Source organism: Typopeltis vanoorti, chromosome 24, assembly GCF_054136105.1.
Source record: "Typopeltis vanoorti isolate ZY-2024b chromosome 24, IOZ_Tvanoo_1.0, whole genome shotgun sequence".
Taxonomy (NCBI): Eukaryota; Metazoa; Arthropoda; class Arachnida; order Uropygi; family Thelyphonidae; genus Typopeltis; species Typopeltis vanoorti.
In genome coordinates, this window is record NC_143572.1 from 75,091,345 (window position 1) to 75,111,502 (window position 20,158).

The following is a 20,158-nucleotide window of genomic DNA, read 5'->3' on the forward strand; positions in this document are numbered from 1 at the left end:
AAGTGATCACTCAGTAAGTGAACTATTTCTTCTGTTTCTGTCACTTTCCTGCCATCAACACTGAGTAGTTATATTACCATAATCATTCTTTCTCTTACTTGCTACGTAGCAGGAAAAAACTCTTTTGGATTTACTTTGGGCTTCTTAGCTAATACTAGTTACTCTTCTTTTTGTGCCTTATATTGCTCATGAGCATGCTTGATTACCTTTATGTTTATATTCCTTGCGCAATGTTTTTTTTTTTTCAGCTCCTGCTTTATATTGCTAACCATCCACTTAATGCCTACTCAGTTTATCCTCCTGATCCTGGGTTATGCAGTCTAATACTGTCTTGCTCAAACAATACCTAACCACGTCCCATGCACTAATGAACTTTATTCCATGTAGCTTTTTATGCCATGACAGCCTCAAATGAACCATTTCCCTCAGATCTACAATCTTCTTTAACTTTTATTTTTTTGAAGTTCTTTTGGTCGAATTTCATCTACTCCAGCTTCCTTTCCACATTTCACGTTTTTGACAGTTTTTTCTACCTCTCCTATCGATATGTACTCCTGTTTGCATTTCTCTTGAAAATATTCTACTACAGTTTTGTCACGTTTCACATGTCTTTCAAAGTAATTGCGCTAGACATTTAGAATATTTTTTCTTCAGTTTTCATGTTACCCTTTTACAGTCCTCTTTCCTCCATTTCTAAACTTTTTCAATAACCTCCAGAACATTTTGCCACCTTTCTGATATTTACCATCAGTATTCTTACTGAGGTCCCATGTTGAAACATGGTGTTTGTTATAATTAGTCCATATGTTGAGCAGAAATTCAGTTGATACTTACATTATTATTAGCCTTGCTCTTTTCTCCAAATTTTCTTGAAACATTTTTATATGCTTGGTGGGATTCACTTCCTTCTCTGCTGTTTAGATATCCAACAAGTACCACTTTTTCTATTTTCTTTGTGACAGCTGTCTGCTCCAGTGACTCGAAAAATTCCTGTATTCCTTCCTTAGGAGATCCATTCTGTAGGACCATAGGCACAAATAAGGTTCATTGTCTGTTTCTCCATTTAGAAGTTTTCTAACATAACTCTAGTTGAAACTGTCTTCCAATTAATATCTTAATGTTTTGTGTTGAATGCTATTGCTACTCCTTCCATTCCTTGCTCTTTATTGCCCGAATATAACATCCTATACTTATTATTTGGTAAAATCTCACCTGTTTTTGTCTTTTTTGTTTCACTGATGCCAATTATGACCATGCGGTACTTTTCTGGTTCTTCTGCAAGCTCGATTTCCTTTCCATTAATACTCCTTATATTGATGGTTGCTATCTTCAGTTCTTCTGACATTTGGTTTGCTCTTTTCCCAGATGTTGAGCTTTTCACTACTCACCCTGTTTCCCTGATGAAAACAGGGTCTTGTATAACCAGATGATGCCCCAGCCAGCATGAAATGTTACACCATCATATTATTTGTGATTTAAGCCAATAAAGAGTACAATTTGGTCAGCTAAGTCCCAAATTGCTAGCCCATTCTTGTTCATTTTGTACCCACTGGATATCTACTAACAGGGTGCATCACATGAATTTGAGGCTTGGACATTAAGTCAGGAGCCCCAGTTACTTGACCTTTAAGTGACCCCACCCACAGTTATAATTATAACTGGGGGAAGCACTTAAGGGTCATATATAATATGACCCTTTTTGTATCTGACTTATGAAAAATTTAAGACTCTGCTGTATACTTTAATATCTTATTATGTACATGCCAAGAGTTCACTTATGATGAATTTAACTTTGATATTTTTGCTCTTAGCTACTTAATAAAAAGTATATATACAGTCTGCTGAGTAGAGTTCATGTTATTTAGATAATGCAAGCCAAGGCAAATCTGATTCTGAAGGTTATATTCTCTTAAGATCTATGGTAAATTTTAAAACTTAAGTGTCTTTTTACATTTGGTTATAAAATATAGATGGATCCATAATATCCTCTATTCAGTATAATAAAACTGTCATGTTTATAGGGAACATTTATTTAAAAAATAATACAACATAATATCAAGAAAAAATATTGCATTTAATGGGGGGTGGGCAAAGGCCTAGTTTCAACAATATTGAAATAGATAGAAATAAGGGGATATTAAAGATCTATTCTTATTTCATAGAAAATTTAAAAATAGATACTTTCACAATAAGGATGGATCTTTAATATTTGTTAATTCTATCTATACTGCACTTATTTCCTAAAATAACAAAATAAAAATATTAACAAAACTTTATTTTAAATTGTGAAAGACATAATAAGTATGGATGTAATAATCGAAATGAATTTGCAATAAATTATGATATAGAAAAAGAAATTTTTCAGCATTTTTGAGAATAATCTCTGGCTGGTGTCAAAAGAAATCTTCTCTGAGAAATTGCACTGCACAAATAAGTTTATCATTAGTCTTCAAAATCCTTTTTTGAACAGTTCAGCATGACCTGTTATTGAATGTGGTCATTTCAATAAAATGATATATAAAAAATTATATATCATTTTTTTATATAATTTGCTTTTAAATTTTGTAGCTTGATATTCAGTTTTGTTGTTTATTTTCAATTCAGTTGCCTGTTTGTCATATATCATTTTTTTATATAATTTGCTTTTAAATTTTGTAGCGTGATATTCAGTTTCATTGTTTGTTTGTTTTATTCAGTGCTATGCTTGCATTTTTACATGATTAATCAGAGATGTATACTTCCATGTTTCTGTATCACCCAGATATTTTTTGTATGTGTATTTTACATTCTGCACATTTTTGAATCTGCACATAAATCGTAAAAGTTCCAAATATCCATTTTATATCTGTTTAATTCATGGGTAAGTTCCTAAAATGCTCTAACTCTATACATGAAAAAAGTTCACTATAGCAAACTATAATAAACTATTCCTGTGGTTCCCTACAAGTTTGTAGTGAGAGTTTATAAGTGGAACTTTGCTGAATAATCTGCTCATTATGCTTTTTTTCAATGATTTTGTGTGAAATGTATTGCATAAAGGTTGTGAGGTTGCAGCATCTAGATTTTTCTTAATTGTTTTATATTTAGAAAATTATATTTTTTAAATATAATTTTTTAGTTATTGTAGTTTTAATTGTAGTACAATTGATCTGAAGTTGATTGTATAATTTCATTTTAGTTGGAATATCTGTTCTGTGGAAGTGGTCATAGCCAGTGGGATATTAAGAGCTTAATGGAATGCTGCCGACCCGATCATGGCTATACCCATGACAGCCGTGCTATTAGATTTTTGTTTGACATTCTTAGTAGCTACAATAAAGAGCAACAAAGACAATTTCTTCAGTTTGTCACTGGATCCCCAAGGTTACCTGTTGGAGGTAAATTTGAGTTTTATAAAATAGGTTTTAAAAATATAGCAATGAAATGCTAATAGTCTGCCTATATATTTTAGCAATGCATGTTTGCACTGCTTGCTAAATTTTTTTTATACTATCACTGTAACAAATGCTGAACAGAGACAGAGATGGCAACATTGTTTAAAGTTTTTTTTTTTCACTTGAGATGTAAAGTAAATTAAATATGGCAAGAAAAATTATTTTTGTTTAATCCTTTATCCAAGTGTAAGTAAAACTTTTTACATTAACTATCTGCATGACTCCCTAATCCAGACTATTTTGGGGGGTACTAGCATCGTCTTTAGTAGTGGCTGCTGTACACATGTTGCTCAGATAAATAATTTTTTAGTAGATATTACCGATATTGTTGTATATATATGTTGTTGGAAATTTTCCACTTGGTTATACTATAAATTAAAGATGACAAGAAATTATATTCTGTTTAATCCTTTGTCCAAGTGTAAGCAAACAAAGTTTGCGTCTGTTTCAGGACTGGGCAACTCGTATATTAAAACTAATGACTTCACATCATTTGCCTTAGTATCCTATAATCCAAAGCACATATCCTACAGACATGCATAATGCTATTGCATGTCCGTAGTGATCAAGTTCTGAATTGATCTGAAGTCATTAGCTTCAATATATACGAGTTGCCCAGTCCTGAAAATACTTCGGGTGCAAACTTTGTTTGCTTACACTTGGATAAAGGATTAAAATAAGAATATAATTTCTTGGCATCTTTAATTTATTGTTATATATAATTGGATGTACGAGGGACGTCCAGAAAGTAAGTTCCGATGGGCTGTCGGAGAAACAAAAATATACTTACAAAAAAAAAAATGATTGGAAATTAAAGTAGATATCTTTCACTACTTTTCTACATAATTTCTGCCATTGTTCGGGCACGTATCATAACGGAGCATAAAAAGTTGTATACCTTCATTGTAGAATGTTGTTGTCTGTGGTGCAAATCACGTATTGACTGCTTCTTTGACCTCATCGTCGTCTTGAAACTGCCGGCTACCAAGGAAAGTTTTCAGATGTTTGAACAGGTGAAAGTCGCTTGGTGTGAGGTCATGACTATATGGGAAATGATGAAATTGTTCCCAGCCAAACGTGGCGAGAAGTTGTTGTGTTATGCCGGCTGTGTGTGGATAGGTGTTATCATGAATCAAAACAACGCCCATGGTAAGCATTCCACGTTGTTTATTCTGGATCGCACGACGCAGTTTCTTAAGGGTTTGGCAGTACGTACTCATGTTGATTGTGGAGCCTTGGCTCAAGAAGTTTGCCAGCAAAATTCCTTGTCTGTCCCAAAACACAGTGCACAAGATTTTCCAAGTGGAAACCATTGTCTTCAATTTCATCTTGATTGGTGATGAAGTGTGCCTCCACTCCATGGACTGTTGTTTGCATTCAGACGTTGCATGCAACCCAAGTCTCGTCCCCAGTGACAAGGCTGCTCAGGAAAGCATCACTATCCTCATGGTAGCGTGTCAAGAATTCCAATGCACTACCCAGCCAATTCACTTTATGTTGTTCTGTAAGCAACTTTGGCACACAGCATGCGCACAATTTCCAATAATTCAGTTTCCCCAACACAATTTCACGAAGACATGAACTGAAACTTCTGGAAATTGCAGCGAGAGTGACATCATAGTGAATCCCCTATTCTGTCAAATCTTCTCTTCAACTGAACGCACCAAATCATCAGTCACTAAATACAGTCACCTGCTCTGTTCATCATCATGCACACCTGTCCTTTTTTCATTAAAAAAAAGTCTTGCCTATCTTCGTACCATTGAATCACTCATTACGTGTTCTCCATAAACCTCAATAATTTGCTGATGAATTTCAGCTGCTTTAACGTTCCTCGCATTCAGGAAACGGATAACTGACCTAATTTCACATGCGGGGGGGGTCGTTTTTCTTAGACATTATAAACACACGCGCCAAGAAGCGTACTGCGAGAATGTCTGAAAATGGCACCATTGCGATCGCAGCGCTGCAGTGAAAATATTTAAAAACGTAACTTACTTTCTGGATGTCCCTTGTATCTTGTTCATTTTTGACTGTGTTGTTAAGTGGGGGTGTTTGCTTTTGTTATTGTTTTTTGTGTATATACTTTCAGAAAAGTTGTTCTTATGACACCCATGCATATGAGAAAAATGGTGACCAAGATAAAGTGGTTGGCACAAATTGAGGAGGAGAGCGTTGCTAGCTTATGATTCAGAAGGAGTGATGTTGGATCTGTGGTCTGTGTTTGATGGAAAGAAGGATTGTACAGTGCTGATAGACTGCATCTAAATGGTTTTGGTTCAGGTATCTGGAGAGAGTTTTGTTTACTGAGCATGCTGAAGCACAAATTCAGGAAAACTTAACCAAATAGGGTGGAATGAGGTGAGTTTGTGTGAGGGCACCCATAAGTTGAGTGAAGATGAGAAAAGATCAAGTGTAGAATCTAGCTTCTCAAGCAAAAATATTGAAGAGGGTAGTCAGTTTGGGAAGTAAAGGTGGGTGGGGGCCTAAAGGGAAGCTGCAGTTTTTATATACTAATGTTAGAAGTATCGGGAATAAGAGGCAGGAGTTCTTGGCATTGGTTAGTGCAACCTTGGCTAATAGCAGATGTAGTTATAGGAATTGAATATGAAAGATTTAGTATTTTTAGAGAAGATAGAAAATGGGAGGGGGTACTGCTAATGATAGCAGATAAACAGATGAATTGCAGCCAAAAAAGAGTAGGAGGTAGGCAGGAGGGTGGCTATTCATTTGAAGCAGTCTGGTGCGAGATTAAGTCCACTTAGATAAAATATACATTTGGTTTTTGCTACAGATCAGGGAGTTCCACAGATGATCTGGAAGACATGCATTGGCAAATTAGTACAATGAGTACAGGTCAAGTGATTATTTTCTGGGGGGGGGGGTGCTTTAAACCATAGAGATATAGACTGGAAGGAAGAAAGAGCACATGGGAGGAAGGAAATGGAATTTATGCACCTACTAAGAGATAATTACATGAGGCATCATGTGATGGAGGGGGTGTGATGAGAGTATTGGATCTGGTCATAGGATCAGAAGAGCTATCCATACCCAAGGTGATAAAGGAAATGGCTACACTATGATGTTGCTGGACTTTGCAACAAGGCGTTTGACTGAATACATCATGGAAAATTATTATATAAGTTGGATCAAATGGGAATGGATATGAGGTTGGTGGCATGGTAGAGAGGTGGCTGATAGACATGAGAGGTTGGTGTATGGTGGAGTGGAATAAAGGCAACTTAAGGTGACTAGCAAAGTGTCCCAGGGCTCTGTACTAGGACCACTACATTTTACTTTTTATATTAATGATATTGCTGAAGAATTGATAGGAGACATTCAGTTGTTTGCCGATAATGCAAAACTAGGGAGGGCAATAGTTGATAAAGGTGATGTATATATCTTACAAGATGATTTAAATAAATTGGCATTGTGGGAAATAAACAATGGCTGTCAGTTCATTGTTATAAAATGTAAGGTAATTCACTTAGGGTGAAAAGATTACACACTTTGTATCATATCGATAATATTAGTTCACAGTAAATTGTTGAGACTAAGGGATCTTGTGGTGATGGAGGATAAAGATTTAAAATTCACAGGATATACTGAAAGAGTTGGTAAAATAGCTCAGGGGATTACTTGGATGCTGAAGAGCACATTAAGAAATAAACATGGAGTTATTATCCCTCTTTATAAGGCTATGATTCGGCCACATTTTGACTACTGTATACAAATTTGGTCCCCTGCATTTCTTGGGGGATCAGGAATTGTGGAAAGGATTCAGAGACGAGTGAGCAAGCTGGTTGCAGACCTGTGAAATCTTCCTTATGAAGATAGATAAGATTGAGGGTGTGTGGGCTGCATAGTTTAGCTCACAGGCAGAGGAGAGGGGATACGATAGAAACTTATAAGTTACTAAAGGGATACTATAAGATAGACACAGAAGAAATTTTTCAATACGTGGGGAATATGAGTCGCACTTGGAAGCTGTCCAAGAGTGTTGTTAGTAAGGATGTACAAACTAGGTTCTTTTCTTGGAGTATGATGAATTGAATGGAATGGGTTGCCAGAGGTGGTTGTGAGCACTCCAACGGTGAATAGGTTTGAGGAGACGTATGATAGGTATTGTGTTAATCAATAGAGTGGGTCTCCTGCAATGAGTCTTTTAACTCCATGGAGTTCCCATATAAATAATAATAATTTTAGTAACAAGGTCTGACACCTTTTCACTACTTGTATATGGGAAATATATGAATTCTGCATTACTTCAGCCATGTTGTCTCTTCTGTTTCTGGCTCCCACTGATGATATCTGAATGTCGGCAAGATAAGTTATTTCGTTTTGTGTTTTACTTTGATGTTTTTTTTTTTTTATTGGTGCTAGTGGTGGTTCCCCTTCTCTCTCCCTCACTAGCTCTGGATTATTTAAGTAAATATTTAGATTACTGTAGTGCAGTTAATATAGGCATTACAAGATTACTTTTGGCCATATCATGGCCACCATTTTATAATAACTCAGCTACAGCATTTGATGATGGTGTGGAATTGGTTCTATATCATGATATTATTTAATTTTGAGTGTTATGACTGAAACAGTTCCTTCATAATTAAATACACAGGCTTTATTTCCCCTTTCCCCAAGAGATTGTACCCTTTCCTCCAAGGTTGTGAACTCTACGAATTGAAATTCCTGAATGAAAAAGCCAGGCAAGTGACTAGGGTTTTAAAATAGTAGAGGGATAGCAAGATTTATTCTTTCATGCTGTATAGCAGATGAAAATATTTAAATGTAGTTAAAGATGTGGAAGCCAGGGATAAACTACTGCAGGGTTTTTCATTCCAAGGTAGTGCAATAATTCTTGTAATGGTAAAAAGCCAGGTTAAAACAGTAATGAAATTCTTATCCAGACATTCTTGAAATGGGGTAAAATTAGTAACATAGAAAAGGGCATATCAGGTGAAGTTCCAAACTGGTTTTATGGTGAGGTCACCTTCACAAATGATATGAAGACACCTGTACCAAATTTTGTCAACATCTGTGCAACTCTAGTTAGGGTGAACTATCCCCAGATTGCAGAGGCAGTGGCTCTGTTGTAGTTCATACATTTTGGTTTCTCCCTACAGGATGAATAGTAAGTGAATTTGTGGCAAGCCATACCGATTTATTCCAAAACCTAAGAGAGATCATATCTTAATCAAGAGCTGGAGGCCTATTTGTCTATCTAATACTGACTACAAGATATTGTTCTGCATTATTAATAACAGGCTCTAAAGTAATGATGAGATACATTATTAAAAGTACACAGGTGTGGGGAGTTCCAGCTGAGCAGTAGAATTTAATCTGTTTTTGCTATGCTTCACCTAGCTAATAAGAAAAAGCAACCAAAGACAGTAATATTGGACCTTTCTCAAGCTTTGTGGGCAAAAGACTGCTATCTGTTATTAAAGGAGCCCACAATTCAACTACCCAACTCCTGGTTAATGGGTTCCTATCAGACCCGATCAAAATCCAAAAATGCAGTCAAGCAAAGTTGCCCTTTTAGTCCATTGTGCTTTACATTGGTTCTTTAACCTTTCTTGCAAGAAGTTGATAATCCATGTGCTGTGTGAGGGATAACAGTTAAACTTCCCTCAACTATGAAGGAAAATAAGGTATTAGCATATGCCAACAATGAAGACTGGAAAATTGGGCCATTTTTCTTAAAACCACAATCTTCCCTGCTCACTTGTGCATAATAAATATTGCAGACATTTCAGAAGCTAAAGAAAAGCATATAAAGTAAACCTGTGAAAATGTTTTGGTCTCCAGCTGATACCAAGAAGTTAAAAAGGAATTTCTTCAACTATCAAAGAAACATTGGAGGCTTTGGACTTCCAATGTTGAAATTCTACTATTTAAGCAATACAGCTTCAAAAATCCATGAAATGTTGCAGACCACCTCCAGTATTGTATGGGTTTTTATCTCCCACTATTTGGAGTCAATGTTATAAAAGTCCAAAAGCTAAGATTGTTCCTGAATTCTACAACTTTCCGTGCTTAACTCTGACTGCTGCAAAATTTAGTAAAAAGAAATCTTTAACCTCTTTTGCCACAAACTTCCACAATTGGGTACTGAAAATAACTCTTTGTTTCATAACTTACTGAAATTCCAATTGTACCCTAACAGAAGGAATCTTGCTTGGAGAATTGCATATGGTCACCTTCCAGTAAATGCCATCAAATATGGAGGTATTTTAACATCAGAGATCCAATCTGTGACATCTGTTACAAATTGGAAATAGCAGAACATGCATTCTACAGCTGCCCTCTTGCCTTATGTATCTGGAACAAATTATGTAAAATGTGTTGGACATTCCATTACTTACAAAGAGTTTGCATTAAACTACATTAAGATTGCATCACTACCAAAGGAGCATATTACAGTAAAACCCCGAAGTTACAAGGTAGGTGGGGCCAACAAAAAGCTCATAAGTCGAATTCACGTAACTTGGGGTATAATTTTGCATGTAATTTATATATACAAACATACAATTGAGACCAAAGGTTTACAAAAACACCTATATTTTTTAAGAAATATAATCATAATTGTAGTTTTTCGTACATAAAAAAAAGAAAGTTATTTCGATGTCGATGGTTTCATAAAATGTAATAGATTCGTCTGACGGCATAATGTCTTTTTCTTGTCATGCAAAATTTCTTCATAGCAAGCTAATGATTTTTTTATTCCTTGCCTTGTGGCCACAATTCGTTCCTCATTATAATCTATGTCCTCCAAAATCTGTAAACCTTTCTTTTATGATTGTTCTTACTGTGGATTCCTGTAGATCAAACTTCTTTGCTAGCTCACAAATTTTCATTCCGCCTTCAAAATCCTTAATAATGTTGAGTTTTGTTTCCAAAGTCAATGTTTTTCTTTTCTTGCTAGCAGTAGAAGAATCGGACTTGCTTCTTTTGGGTGACATTATTATTTTTTATATGATAAAATTTTTATCAAGAACATAACATTAAACAATCGCAAGGTTTGTAGACTATAAAAATCGTGTATGAATGGAGACCACGCGAAACACGTCACTGCTTGTTCACAGCATGTGTGACACTGGCGAATGCGGCCGGCGCCTGAAAGATACGACTAGTGGTGAGGCATGAAGCGGGACGGGAATACGTACATATAAGAAACCGCGTAAGTCGGGGTATGACTGTATATATACAGATTCACTGAGATCCCCAATAAGATGACTCCAGTGCTCTATTGAATCCAATGTGTTCTTTCTTGGCTGTGGAAACTACACTTGGATGTATGCTTCTGTTGGATTCTGAGTCACTAGGATTAAGGGAAATGAGGCTTCAGATACTGCAGCTGGAATAGCAAGAGAGACCAGTAATAAGCTCTATCGAAATTAAATTGTGGTAGTCTAGTCTGCACAGGGACCTAAAGAAGTTCTTGCTCGGCTCCACATAAATCATTATAATATTACACACTCCTTCCTATTGCGAGAGATGACATGCCTGAGTGTGAGCTTTGTGATGCTGGACTATCACTCATATTTTAATTGATTGCCCTAATTTCATTAATGAGTACAGTCACTATTTTAGCCATATCCATCATCTATCTGAATTTTAATACATTCAGATGGGTTTTATCAGACTAACCATGCACCTTTTGTTTTTAAATTTTTTTCAGAAAATCAATATTTTTCACTGTGTATAGATTGTTTACATTATTTTTTTATTTATATATTATTTTTTATTTATATGTTTTTTTTATCTCTATTTTACAAACTTTACACTTGTTTTTACAGATTTTTTTGCACTGTTTTTACTTGCCTTTTATATATTCTTATCTATACCAGTTTCCATTTTAGTTTAGTTAGGATCTTTCATGACCATAGCTGTCCTTGTGTCATTATTATTAAGAGAGACCTCCAGGGAGTCAGAGGCTCATTGAGAGAGGCCACATATTATACACACCAGATATCATACTTATTCTTGAATTCATTCACACTGCTTGCACTCACAACATCCAGTGGCAATCCATTCCAATCACTCACCACCCTCTGAGAGAAAAATCTAGCCCTCATGCCCTTCTTGGCGGCCTTCTTGGTTGCTATTATCACATGGTCTTTCAAAACATATCTGTTAAACTGCTGATTGCAGTTCCATTTGTTATATTCTTTTGACATTTATAAATAGCAAGAGAATGTTAACTTTGCCAGCTAAATGGAACTCTCCTTACAATCTTTCTTTGAAAGAAAGATTGTAAGGTGAGTTATTAACCAAAAACCAAAACAATCATTAACCAAATTGCTATTTGGTTAATGGTTGCTTATCATTTTGCAGCAGATGTTCAGATTAATTATCTTTCTGAAGTATTTTCTTATATAGCATATCATTCTGCACAACCCATCCAACTGATTCCAATCCTCACTCATTCATCACTCTCCAAGCAAAAAAAAATGTAGTCCTAACCTTCTTAGCTCTACTACACTCTTAGAAAACCTCCAGGAGTGATTCTTTGTTCTCTCTTCTCCTGCCATGTATAGAAAAATTTTCTGTGTATATTATTATTTTTACGGCTATTTTGCCTGTTTCAGTTTTTCTGTGTATATCCTTTAAAAACCCCTTAAAGTACCTTATTTGATATTCTTTCCCCTCTTTTCTTCCTAGCAACTAAATTTTGTAATTCTCAAACCCTTGATCTGTCTTCATAGGAAACATTCCATAGACTATCTTAGTCATATACCTCTAGATTATCTATCTACCACCTCCTTATCCCCAAAAAGCTATTTTTTCATATCGTCATTTTTAATGGAATTCTGCCATTGAGGTCATCTTTTCAGCCTTGCAGATTTTCCTTATAACTTTCATATTTATGTCCTTAGCCTTTAAATGAAGTATTTTATTTCTAACTCAACTTTCAATCCATAAGTTAAAATTAATGTTCATTGTCTTGTATATTGCTAGTCTGTTGTTTTGGATACTTTCTCTGTATAGATACATTTAACTGGCTCCCGACTAGCCTTGCTGATTTTTATGATCTGTTTTCTTGAAATTAAATCAGTAAAATTCTCGTGGAAAGGCTTAGACGTTGGTTATACATTCTTACTAAATAGCTTAAGGAAATTACAATGTACAATAGAATAGACCTACCTGGTGTATACCAAGTCCCTTGCAGTTGTAAGCTGTCCTACTTTGGCCAAACAGGCAGGACAGCTAATATCAGAATTTCAGAACACAAGGACCAAATCCGTTTTCACCAACAGCCATTCTGGTCTTGCAGACCATGCACTGGATACCCGCCATAGAATACGGTGGAAGAAAGCCACGATAATACACCGTAGTAAATTCAAATACGAAAGGCTATTCATGGAATCAGCCTCATCCCTAAGAAACAATCCAAACCTAAACAAATTTGGTTGCATGAGATGCCCCAAATTTGGGAAACCTACATCAGAAGACCTTCAGCCCAATCGTCCAAGAATACCAACATTGCCCGCTATGGGGCACCATCAGGACTTTTAGGAGAAAGAATAGCTTCCTGCTTCGTTCCTCATTTACTGTGTGTTGTGTTTATGCGCACGTGTCTTGTATTTAAGTTCCTGTGATAATGGCAACGTGGCGTTGCCAAAATATTGGAAGTGTATTAAAATTTATTTTAATGTATATTCTATTGTGCGTTGTAATTTCCTTAAGCTCTTTAGTAAGAATAATAATAAATCAGTAAAAATTTTCATTTAATTTAATATCGTCACTAAAACTTGTGCTTGAGCTGAAATTTTAATTGGGTGATAGATAAACAGTTGAGAATGAAGTTGATATCCATATTTCTTCCTGTTTGATTCTTTTTACAGTAGATTATCATAATTTTGTTAGCAGTTAGTCTTGAAACTTTTATTTGTGTACTCAATCTGCATAGAGTACACAACTAATTATTGCCAGTTATCATTTTCTCTTAGTGCACATTCTGAAATGGTATTACCAGTTTCTTGCCTACAATTTTCTTCCATGTTGGTCCATTATTTGTCATGTCTGTGATTTGTTATCTCTTACTTTTTTTAAAGCTCTCCCAACTGCATCAATTCATCTATATATTATGATCTTACTTTTACTTTTCTCTTTACATTTCCTAATCTTCTGTAAAATTAGACCACCCATGTTGGCATAGCTCTACTTACATTCATGAATATTAACATTGTCAGAATTCTTCCTAATATCTCCATTGTTAATTTGGTTCCACCATTGATACCATCAGATCACTCTCATAATGCAGCTCTCTGCTCCATATGCAAAAATGAGTTTCAACATGACCTTGTATACTGCTAGTTTGCTCTTTTTGGGTGATTTTGCTTTATAAATTTATTTGCTTAGTATTCTGATATACCTCCTAACTCTGTTCATATTCTTCTCTGTAAAACTTCTTCATACGCATTGTAAATTCCTTTTACTTCCATATTTAAGCATTACATTTAATATCTGCTTCATTAAACCTGATATATTAAACTAAATCCTTTACTTCATTAATATGATTTTACAGTTCTGAAAACTTGTACTAGATCAATAAAGAATCTATAGAATAAGTAAAGCAATTCTATTTGTTTAGGAATAATTGAAATGTAAAATGATATATGGAAATAGATAATATAAGTAACGCTAGTGTGCTAAACCAGTAGAGTAAATATACAGGTATTCCTTGATTAACGCGATTAATTAATCCCTCGATGTTACTGCGTATATCAAAATCGCGTTAATCAAATACAATAATCAGTGGTTAAAATTACAATTCGTCCATGATCGATTACTGCATTAATAATTCATTTTATGCAGTACTCTTTTGGGAAAGATAAAAAATGAATGCAAAATAAATGTTTAATAAATACTTGTACCTACATTACTTACTACATTTTTTTATCAAAAAAAAGTTATCAACAGTCGTTTGAACAGTTTTAGTTTTTTCCTATCAGCATAAATCTACGATAACGAGTAAAATTACTCTCTAGATCTCGGCAAACAAGCATTCTTCAATTAACATCTGGATCAGTATCCATTACTTGCTTCTTAAGTGATTTTAAAATGCGAAATATTCCATCCAGCTCTTTGATTGTTATCTCCTTTGGAACCTCATCTTCACATTCCATTTGTTTGTTGTCTTCATATGCACGTTGTTCAGTTTCAAGAAGATTGTTGTCACTGAAATCTTTTGAATTTGAATCCAATAATTCTTTAACGTCTTCTGCATCATCCGTGTGGTTAGCCTAGTGGCTTTGCCTTCGCAATCGTATGCCTGGGGAAGGAGTGTCTTAGGTTCGATTCCCATCGACGACGTGAGGAGCTTAAAGATCTTCCTCAGCCATAGCCAAGTTAGCTGGTCTTGGGCGTGGACAGCATGGTTTTTCATCCAGCAAAGCAGGCAAACTGGCCCCTTGACAGACATGGGATACTACCGGGAATAAGGAGCAACTAACCTATTCCGCGGGATTATCAGTTACGGAAGCTTATGCAGTAAAATATGTAGGCCTGTGCGAAAGCGTAACATACAATGACGATGACTTCTGCATCAACACCATCAAAACCAAGATCTTCACCAATTGAAACAATTTCTTTAACCACGTTGTTCACAGGAATTTGAAAACCATCTAAGTCATTAGCGCATCCTGGCAAAAGGTTTTCCAGACAGCTCTTATGCAGGTAGAAGACACATGCTCCCACGAGTCAAGAATGTTTTCAATTGAGTGTTTAATGTTAAAATTTTTCCAAAATTCATGGATCCTAATCGCATTTTCTCCAGTTGTTGTTTCTGCTGCCTTTCAGAATGTCTTTTTAAGAAAGTAGGCTTTGAAAGTTGCAATGATGCCCATGTCCATGGATTGTAGCAATGATGTCATATTTGGTGGAAAAGATAAAACTTTCACATTTTCACACAGATCATTAAAGAGAGTTTGGGTGACCAAGTGTGTTATCATTGTCATCATGCTCATGATTTTCTTTCTCTCGGCCAGGAAACACTCCTCGAGGCTTGCATGTTTTTGCGTAGTAAATTTAAAGGCTCGTTAATTAAAACTCTTGCCACGTATATCAAGGGATTGTCGCAATTAATTTCACTGCATTAATCAAGTCCCACGTTAAGCAAAACCGCTCTAAGCAAGGGATACCTGTATATGGAATAAGAGTGGTCACACTAAACTAGCAGTATGCAAGACAGTGCTCAAGCCATTTTGAACTTAACAGATCTCAAAATTAGTTTGGGAGTAAGCTATTAAAATAGCAGCACAGAAATGAAAATTAGGAGAGAGAGAGAACAGATGACATTTTTATATTTAATATTCTATAAGATTCTAAAAGAATTCTGTAGAAATGTTTGACAGAGCATAAAATAAAATTAAAAATCATTAAATTACATTAGGATATCTTCCCTAGTTGGAGGAAATGCTAACTAGCCCCACTAGGTGGTAGATGAGCCTTCATTACATGGTGGAACACCACCACCCTGCTCATTGGGGACCTGAAGTGGCATAGGCTATGTTTGACCTCCAGATTAGAAGTTCTGCCCCCTCCCCATTTCTCTATGCAGTGAGTGGTGCCCTGCAAGGGCATGCCTAACATATCTAGAGGCCCAGAACCTCCTCAATGTTGAGGATACATCTGTTAAAATAGTGGTAACTCAGGTCAGCCATCAGGAGGCTTCCTGGTCAACTGATGCATACTCTGCTGAAACTTGCTTGGAAAAGGGATCCAAGTAGTGATATTGTGGGAGGCACTGTTGAGGCCATGGAATGGAAAGGAGACTGGTCACTCTCTGTATGGATGTCATGTTCACAGGTCTATTTCTTCCCACATTCTTTCCTTTCATCATAGCAATAAATCAGAAATGAAACAGACAAATTCATCTTAACAAATCAAACCAAACACAATATTCTAAGCATACCAGAATTCCTACCCAAAAAAGTTTTCACTTTCCTTTGGCATAAATTCCAGCATAAACAATGTTCATCACCACTTACAGACATCTAGGCCTACCCTCCTCTTAACAGAAATCCAAATTATACTCTTCATGATTCATTTTGCTGCAATGGTGGTACCTGTGCCTTTGTGCATTCTAACATTGCCTGCCAGAGAATGCCAAATTTAGAATCCCCTGCTTTTGACCTCCTCTGGCTCAGGGTTTCCTTATCCCATTCAGTAACATTCATCTGCTGCATTTACTGGTCTCCAAACTAAATATCACTTGGACCTCTTCACCTTTCTCTCCATGAACTTGACCATCTTCAATCCAGCTATCCAAACAGCAAAGTCATCTTCGTAGGTGACCTGAATGTCCACAACTCCAGCTGACTCCCCTTCTCCAATATTACCGATCATGCTGGACATGATGCAGAAGTTTTAGCTGTAAGCAGTGATCGGGTGCAAATTGTACACCTACCTACCCAATAATCCCCTCCTCTTTTCCAGTAGCCTTGATCTTTTTATAACTAGTTATCGTTCCATATACACTGTTAGAGGTCACCTCTAACAGCAACTCTGCACACACACAGCCTTTTACTTTTTGACACTATAAAGGTACTAAGTGGGATGACCTCCAGAACTACTCTTCCTTTCCATGGCAAGACTATTGCTTCTTCTCTTCTGACCCTTCATTTGATACTGATCAAGTCACAGAAACTTTCATCCCCATTCCATACACTTTTGAAGCTATGGCTGGACAGAAGATGTATGACAGCAGTTAAAGAAGGAAAAAAAAAAACAGTTTATCATGGGAGGTTTGTATCAAGAACCCTGGCTTCATACTCAGCCTATGCTGAAACACACAGTAAATATAAAATAACTATCAGCAAATCCAACTTCATAAAGACCAACAGCAGAAAACTCACCTCTTATCCAAATGGAAGCCATGCCTTCCAGTCCTTTGCAAAAGCCATCAGATGCTCACACCTCTCTTTCTTGGTTACTACTCCAGTGAATTGACAAACATCATTCCACCACATACTGTTGGGCCTGTTAAAACAAAAGCAGCAGCTACCCATCATCCCTTTTCATTTCAACTGCAAACACATCAAATATACTTCTTCTCTTCCTCATTTATTCCCTCTACCTCTTCTGGAACTGCCTTCCTCATAGTGTGTTTCTCAAGAACTCCAACCTCCAGCTCTAAGAAAAATATCAGAAGATTTCTTCTTTCTCAATTCCTATCTGCACCTGAGTGCTGAAGCTTTCTTAGCATCATTAAAGTTGACTTTTTAGCAGTGCTTTACTAACTTATAAATACAGAACTGCTTTTAGAATCAAATTGTGTTAATATGTTTTACTTTTTTAACAGTGTTTTTGTTAAGTACTGTTGTGAACATAGCCTTCGTGAAGCGTGATAATTCTCCAATTATTAAAATGGAAATAAGTTGACATTGATAAGTTGTTTTTAAAAATGGTTTACTTGCATAAAAAGAAAGAGAAATTTGAGTATTAGTAGAAATTTTGCTTGTCATTTCTTCCACATGAAATCTGTTCATAGACCATTTTAAATAATGAAACAATACAAGCATAAAGGTAACATCATCAAAAATGTTCTGTAATAAAATAGTGCTTTTATTGCTAACAAAAATATTTCTATATTTAATGTTACTACATTTACTCTACTGTATGTAATAAATACCACTTAAAATAATTTGTTCTATTTTAAATGGCTTATGCTTTAATCCCTAAATGAAAATATAAATCAAAAATGAAAGTATATGAATTTAAAGAGATGCCCATGCCTTTTTGTTTTATATTTCAGGTTTAAAGAGCCTTTCCCCTCCATTAACTATTGTGCGAAAGACTTTGGATTCCAACGAAAATCCAGATGATTATCTTCCATCGGTGATGACGTGTGTCAATTATCTAAAACTTCCTGACTATTCTTCTTTGGATATTATGCGAGAAAAGCTGCAAATTGCAGTTAGTGAAGGACAACATTCATTTCACTTATCCTGAAGTGCCACAAATTATGTGTAGAATATTTCGATGTGGTAGCAATCTACAAAACAACCTTCAGCTGATGTACTGCTGAGAAGCAAAGTACACAAACAACGTAACACTGATGGTGCTAGTTCACAAGTGTTCTGTGTTCCAGCATGAGAAACTTTGAAAAGCCTGAACCTTAGCCATCTAATGACTTGACAGAGTTTGTGTGTAAAATCTTGCACAGACTTAACTCGCTCAGCTTCTCATTTGTCTTGCCACCGTCCCACCTACCTCATAGAAAGTGCAGTTTTTTGCTCATAGGAGCCCCAGAATTTTTTCTTCTATTTGTGTAGTTTGTCTTGACTTTTACACTTTATTAAGCAGTGACCAAGTTCAGTGTTTCTAATAAATATGTAACTAATTTCACAATTATTTCCATACAAGTCTGCCCATACTGAGTTCTCATGCTCTGTCTCCCAGGATGGCTGCATCACTGCATTTAAGACTTGCCCACTACATTGTGTGTGTAGAGACTGCATGTGCAAGAAGTAATTGTCATATTTTGGGTTCACAACAGTATTGAGCATTTTGCTTAATCATCCTCCAGTTCTTCCCCAGGATAGGAGGTTAGCAAGTGAATATGCAAATTTCACATAAAAAACGTATCAAATTTTAATGCAGGTTGTACAAGACTGATTTTGAGAAAAGTACTTGGATTATTTTTTAAATGAGTTTTCATTAAGTCAGTTATTTGAAAAAGAATGGTGTGTAATTTTTTACATGAAATTGCAGAGAAGAAAAGTATTTAATCTTGCCAAGGATATTTAAAAACTCTTAAAGGTTCCCTGAAATTATCAAGTAAATGCAGCAGGGAAGCATATGGTACAAAGAAAAACTGTTTGCCATTCCTGTGTACTGCTGTCCCTTCTTGTGTTTAACAGTCAAAGTAACGTGACTATTAGTGCACATGAAGGGAATAGTAGTAATTCTCATTGTTTATAACTGTACCTCCACTACTTGGCCTTTTTTCCAGGTGCCTCGGAACACCTAAAGCGTATTCAGTGAAGAATGCAGAAAAGCTGTTCTGTGAAAGCCAGAAAATGTAAACAGAAGTTTATCACCACTCTCTGTTAAGAGAATAAAGCAGAAAGACAGCTTTGTGTTTGGCTTTACTTTACAGCAACACTAAAGTGAACTATTTGTAGCATTAAAATTGTCCTTTTTCAAAAAAAAAAAAAAAATAGTATTGTTTTACTTGAGTTAACACAGATATATACAGAAAAGTACATTGATTTATTCATGGCAAAAGTTCTAATATAAATTTCACACATAATAAGTGTACCAAGAGAAACTTTCAATGTTTTCGTGTTGAAAACTTAAATTTTGCACAATTATGGACCTTGCCAACAGTATTAGCTCTGGTGTACAGTGAAACTGTACTCAGTCTTGCAGTTATAAGTAGTATTTCTGCAGAGGCAAGCAAACATTTCTTGTGCCTTTGGCTTTAGTGTTAATGTTATACAATTACATTTAAAAACAAATAAGTATCGATATAAAATGCTAAAATATTGTTCGAGTAAATTATTATTGTTATTCGTGACACCTCCAAGGAGTCCGAAGACTCATCGCAGGAGGACACCTATTGTATAACTCTCCATCTCCACCACTACACTGAACCTCTACTACCAATCAGCGCTATCTACCACCCACCACCACAACTAGTATTTTTTGTCTGTATGAGGGATGAAAAACCAGAGTTTCCAGGAGAAAAAACCCTGCTATCTCCGTATGAGATC

General features: G+C 35.7%; 1 protein-coding gene across 8 annotated transcripts in view; it reads left to right on the forward strand.

Annotated features, from left to right (window-relative positions):
• ctrip (E3 ubiquitin-protein ligase ctrip) overlaps window positions 1-19,603 on the forward strand; it is an 817,513-nt gene extending 797,910 nt beyond the window's left edge. For all 8 annotated transcript variants that reach the window (XM_090413730.1, XM_090413731.1, XM_090413729.1 and 5 more), the window contains 2 exons: window positions 3,179-3,377; window positions 18,196-19,603. In XM_090413730.1, coding sequence (XP_090269856.1) covers window positions 3,179-3,377; window positions 18,196-18,392 — 396 coding nt within the window. In that variant the 3' untranslated portion in view covers window positions 18,393-19,603. The remainder of the gene's footprint in view (window positions 1-3,178; window positions 3,378-18,195) is intronic.
• Window positions 19,604-20,158: the final 555 nt, after the last annotated feature.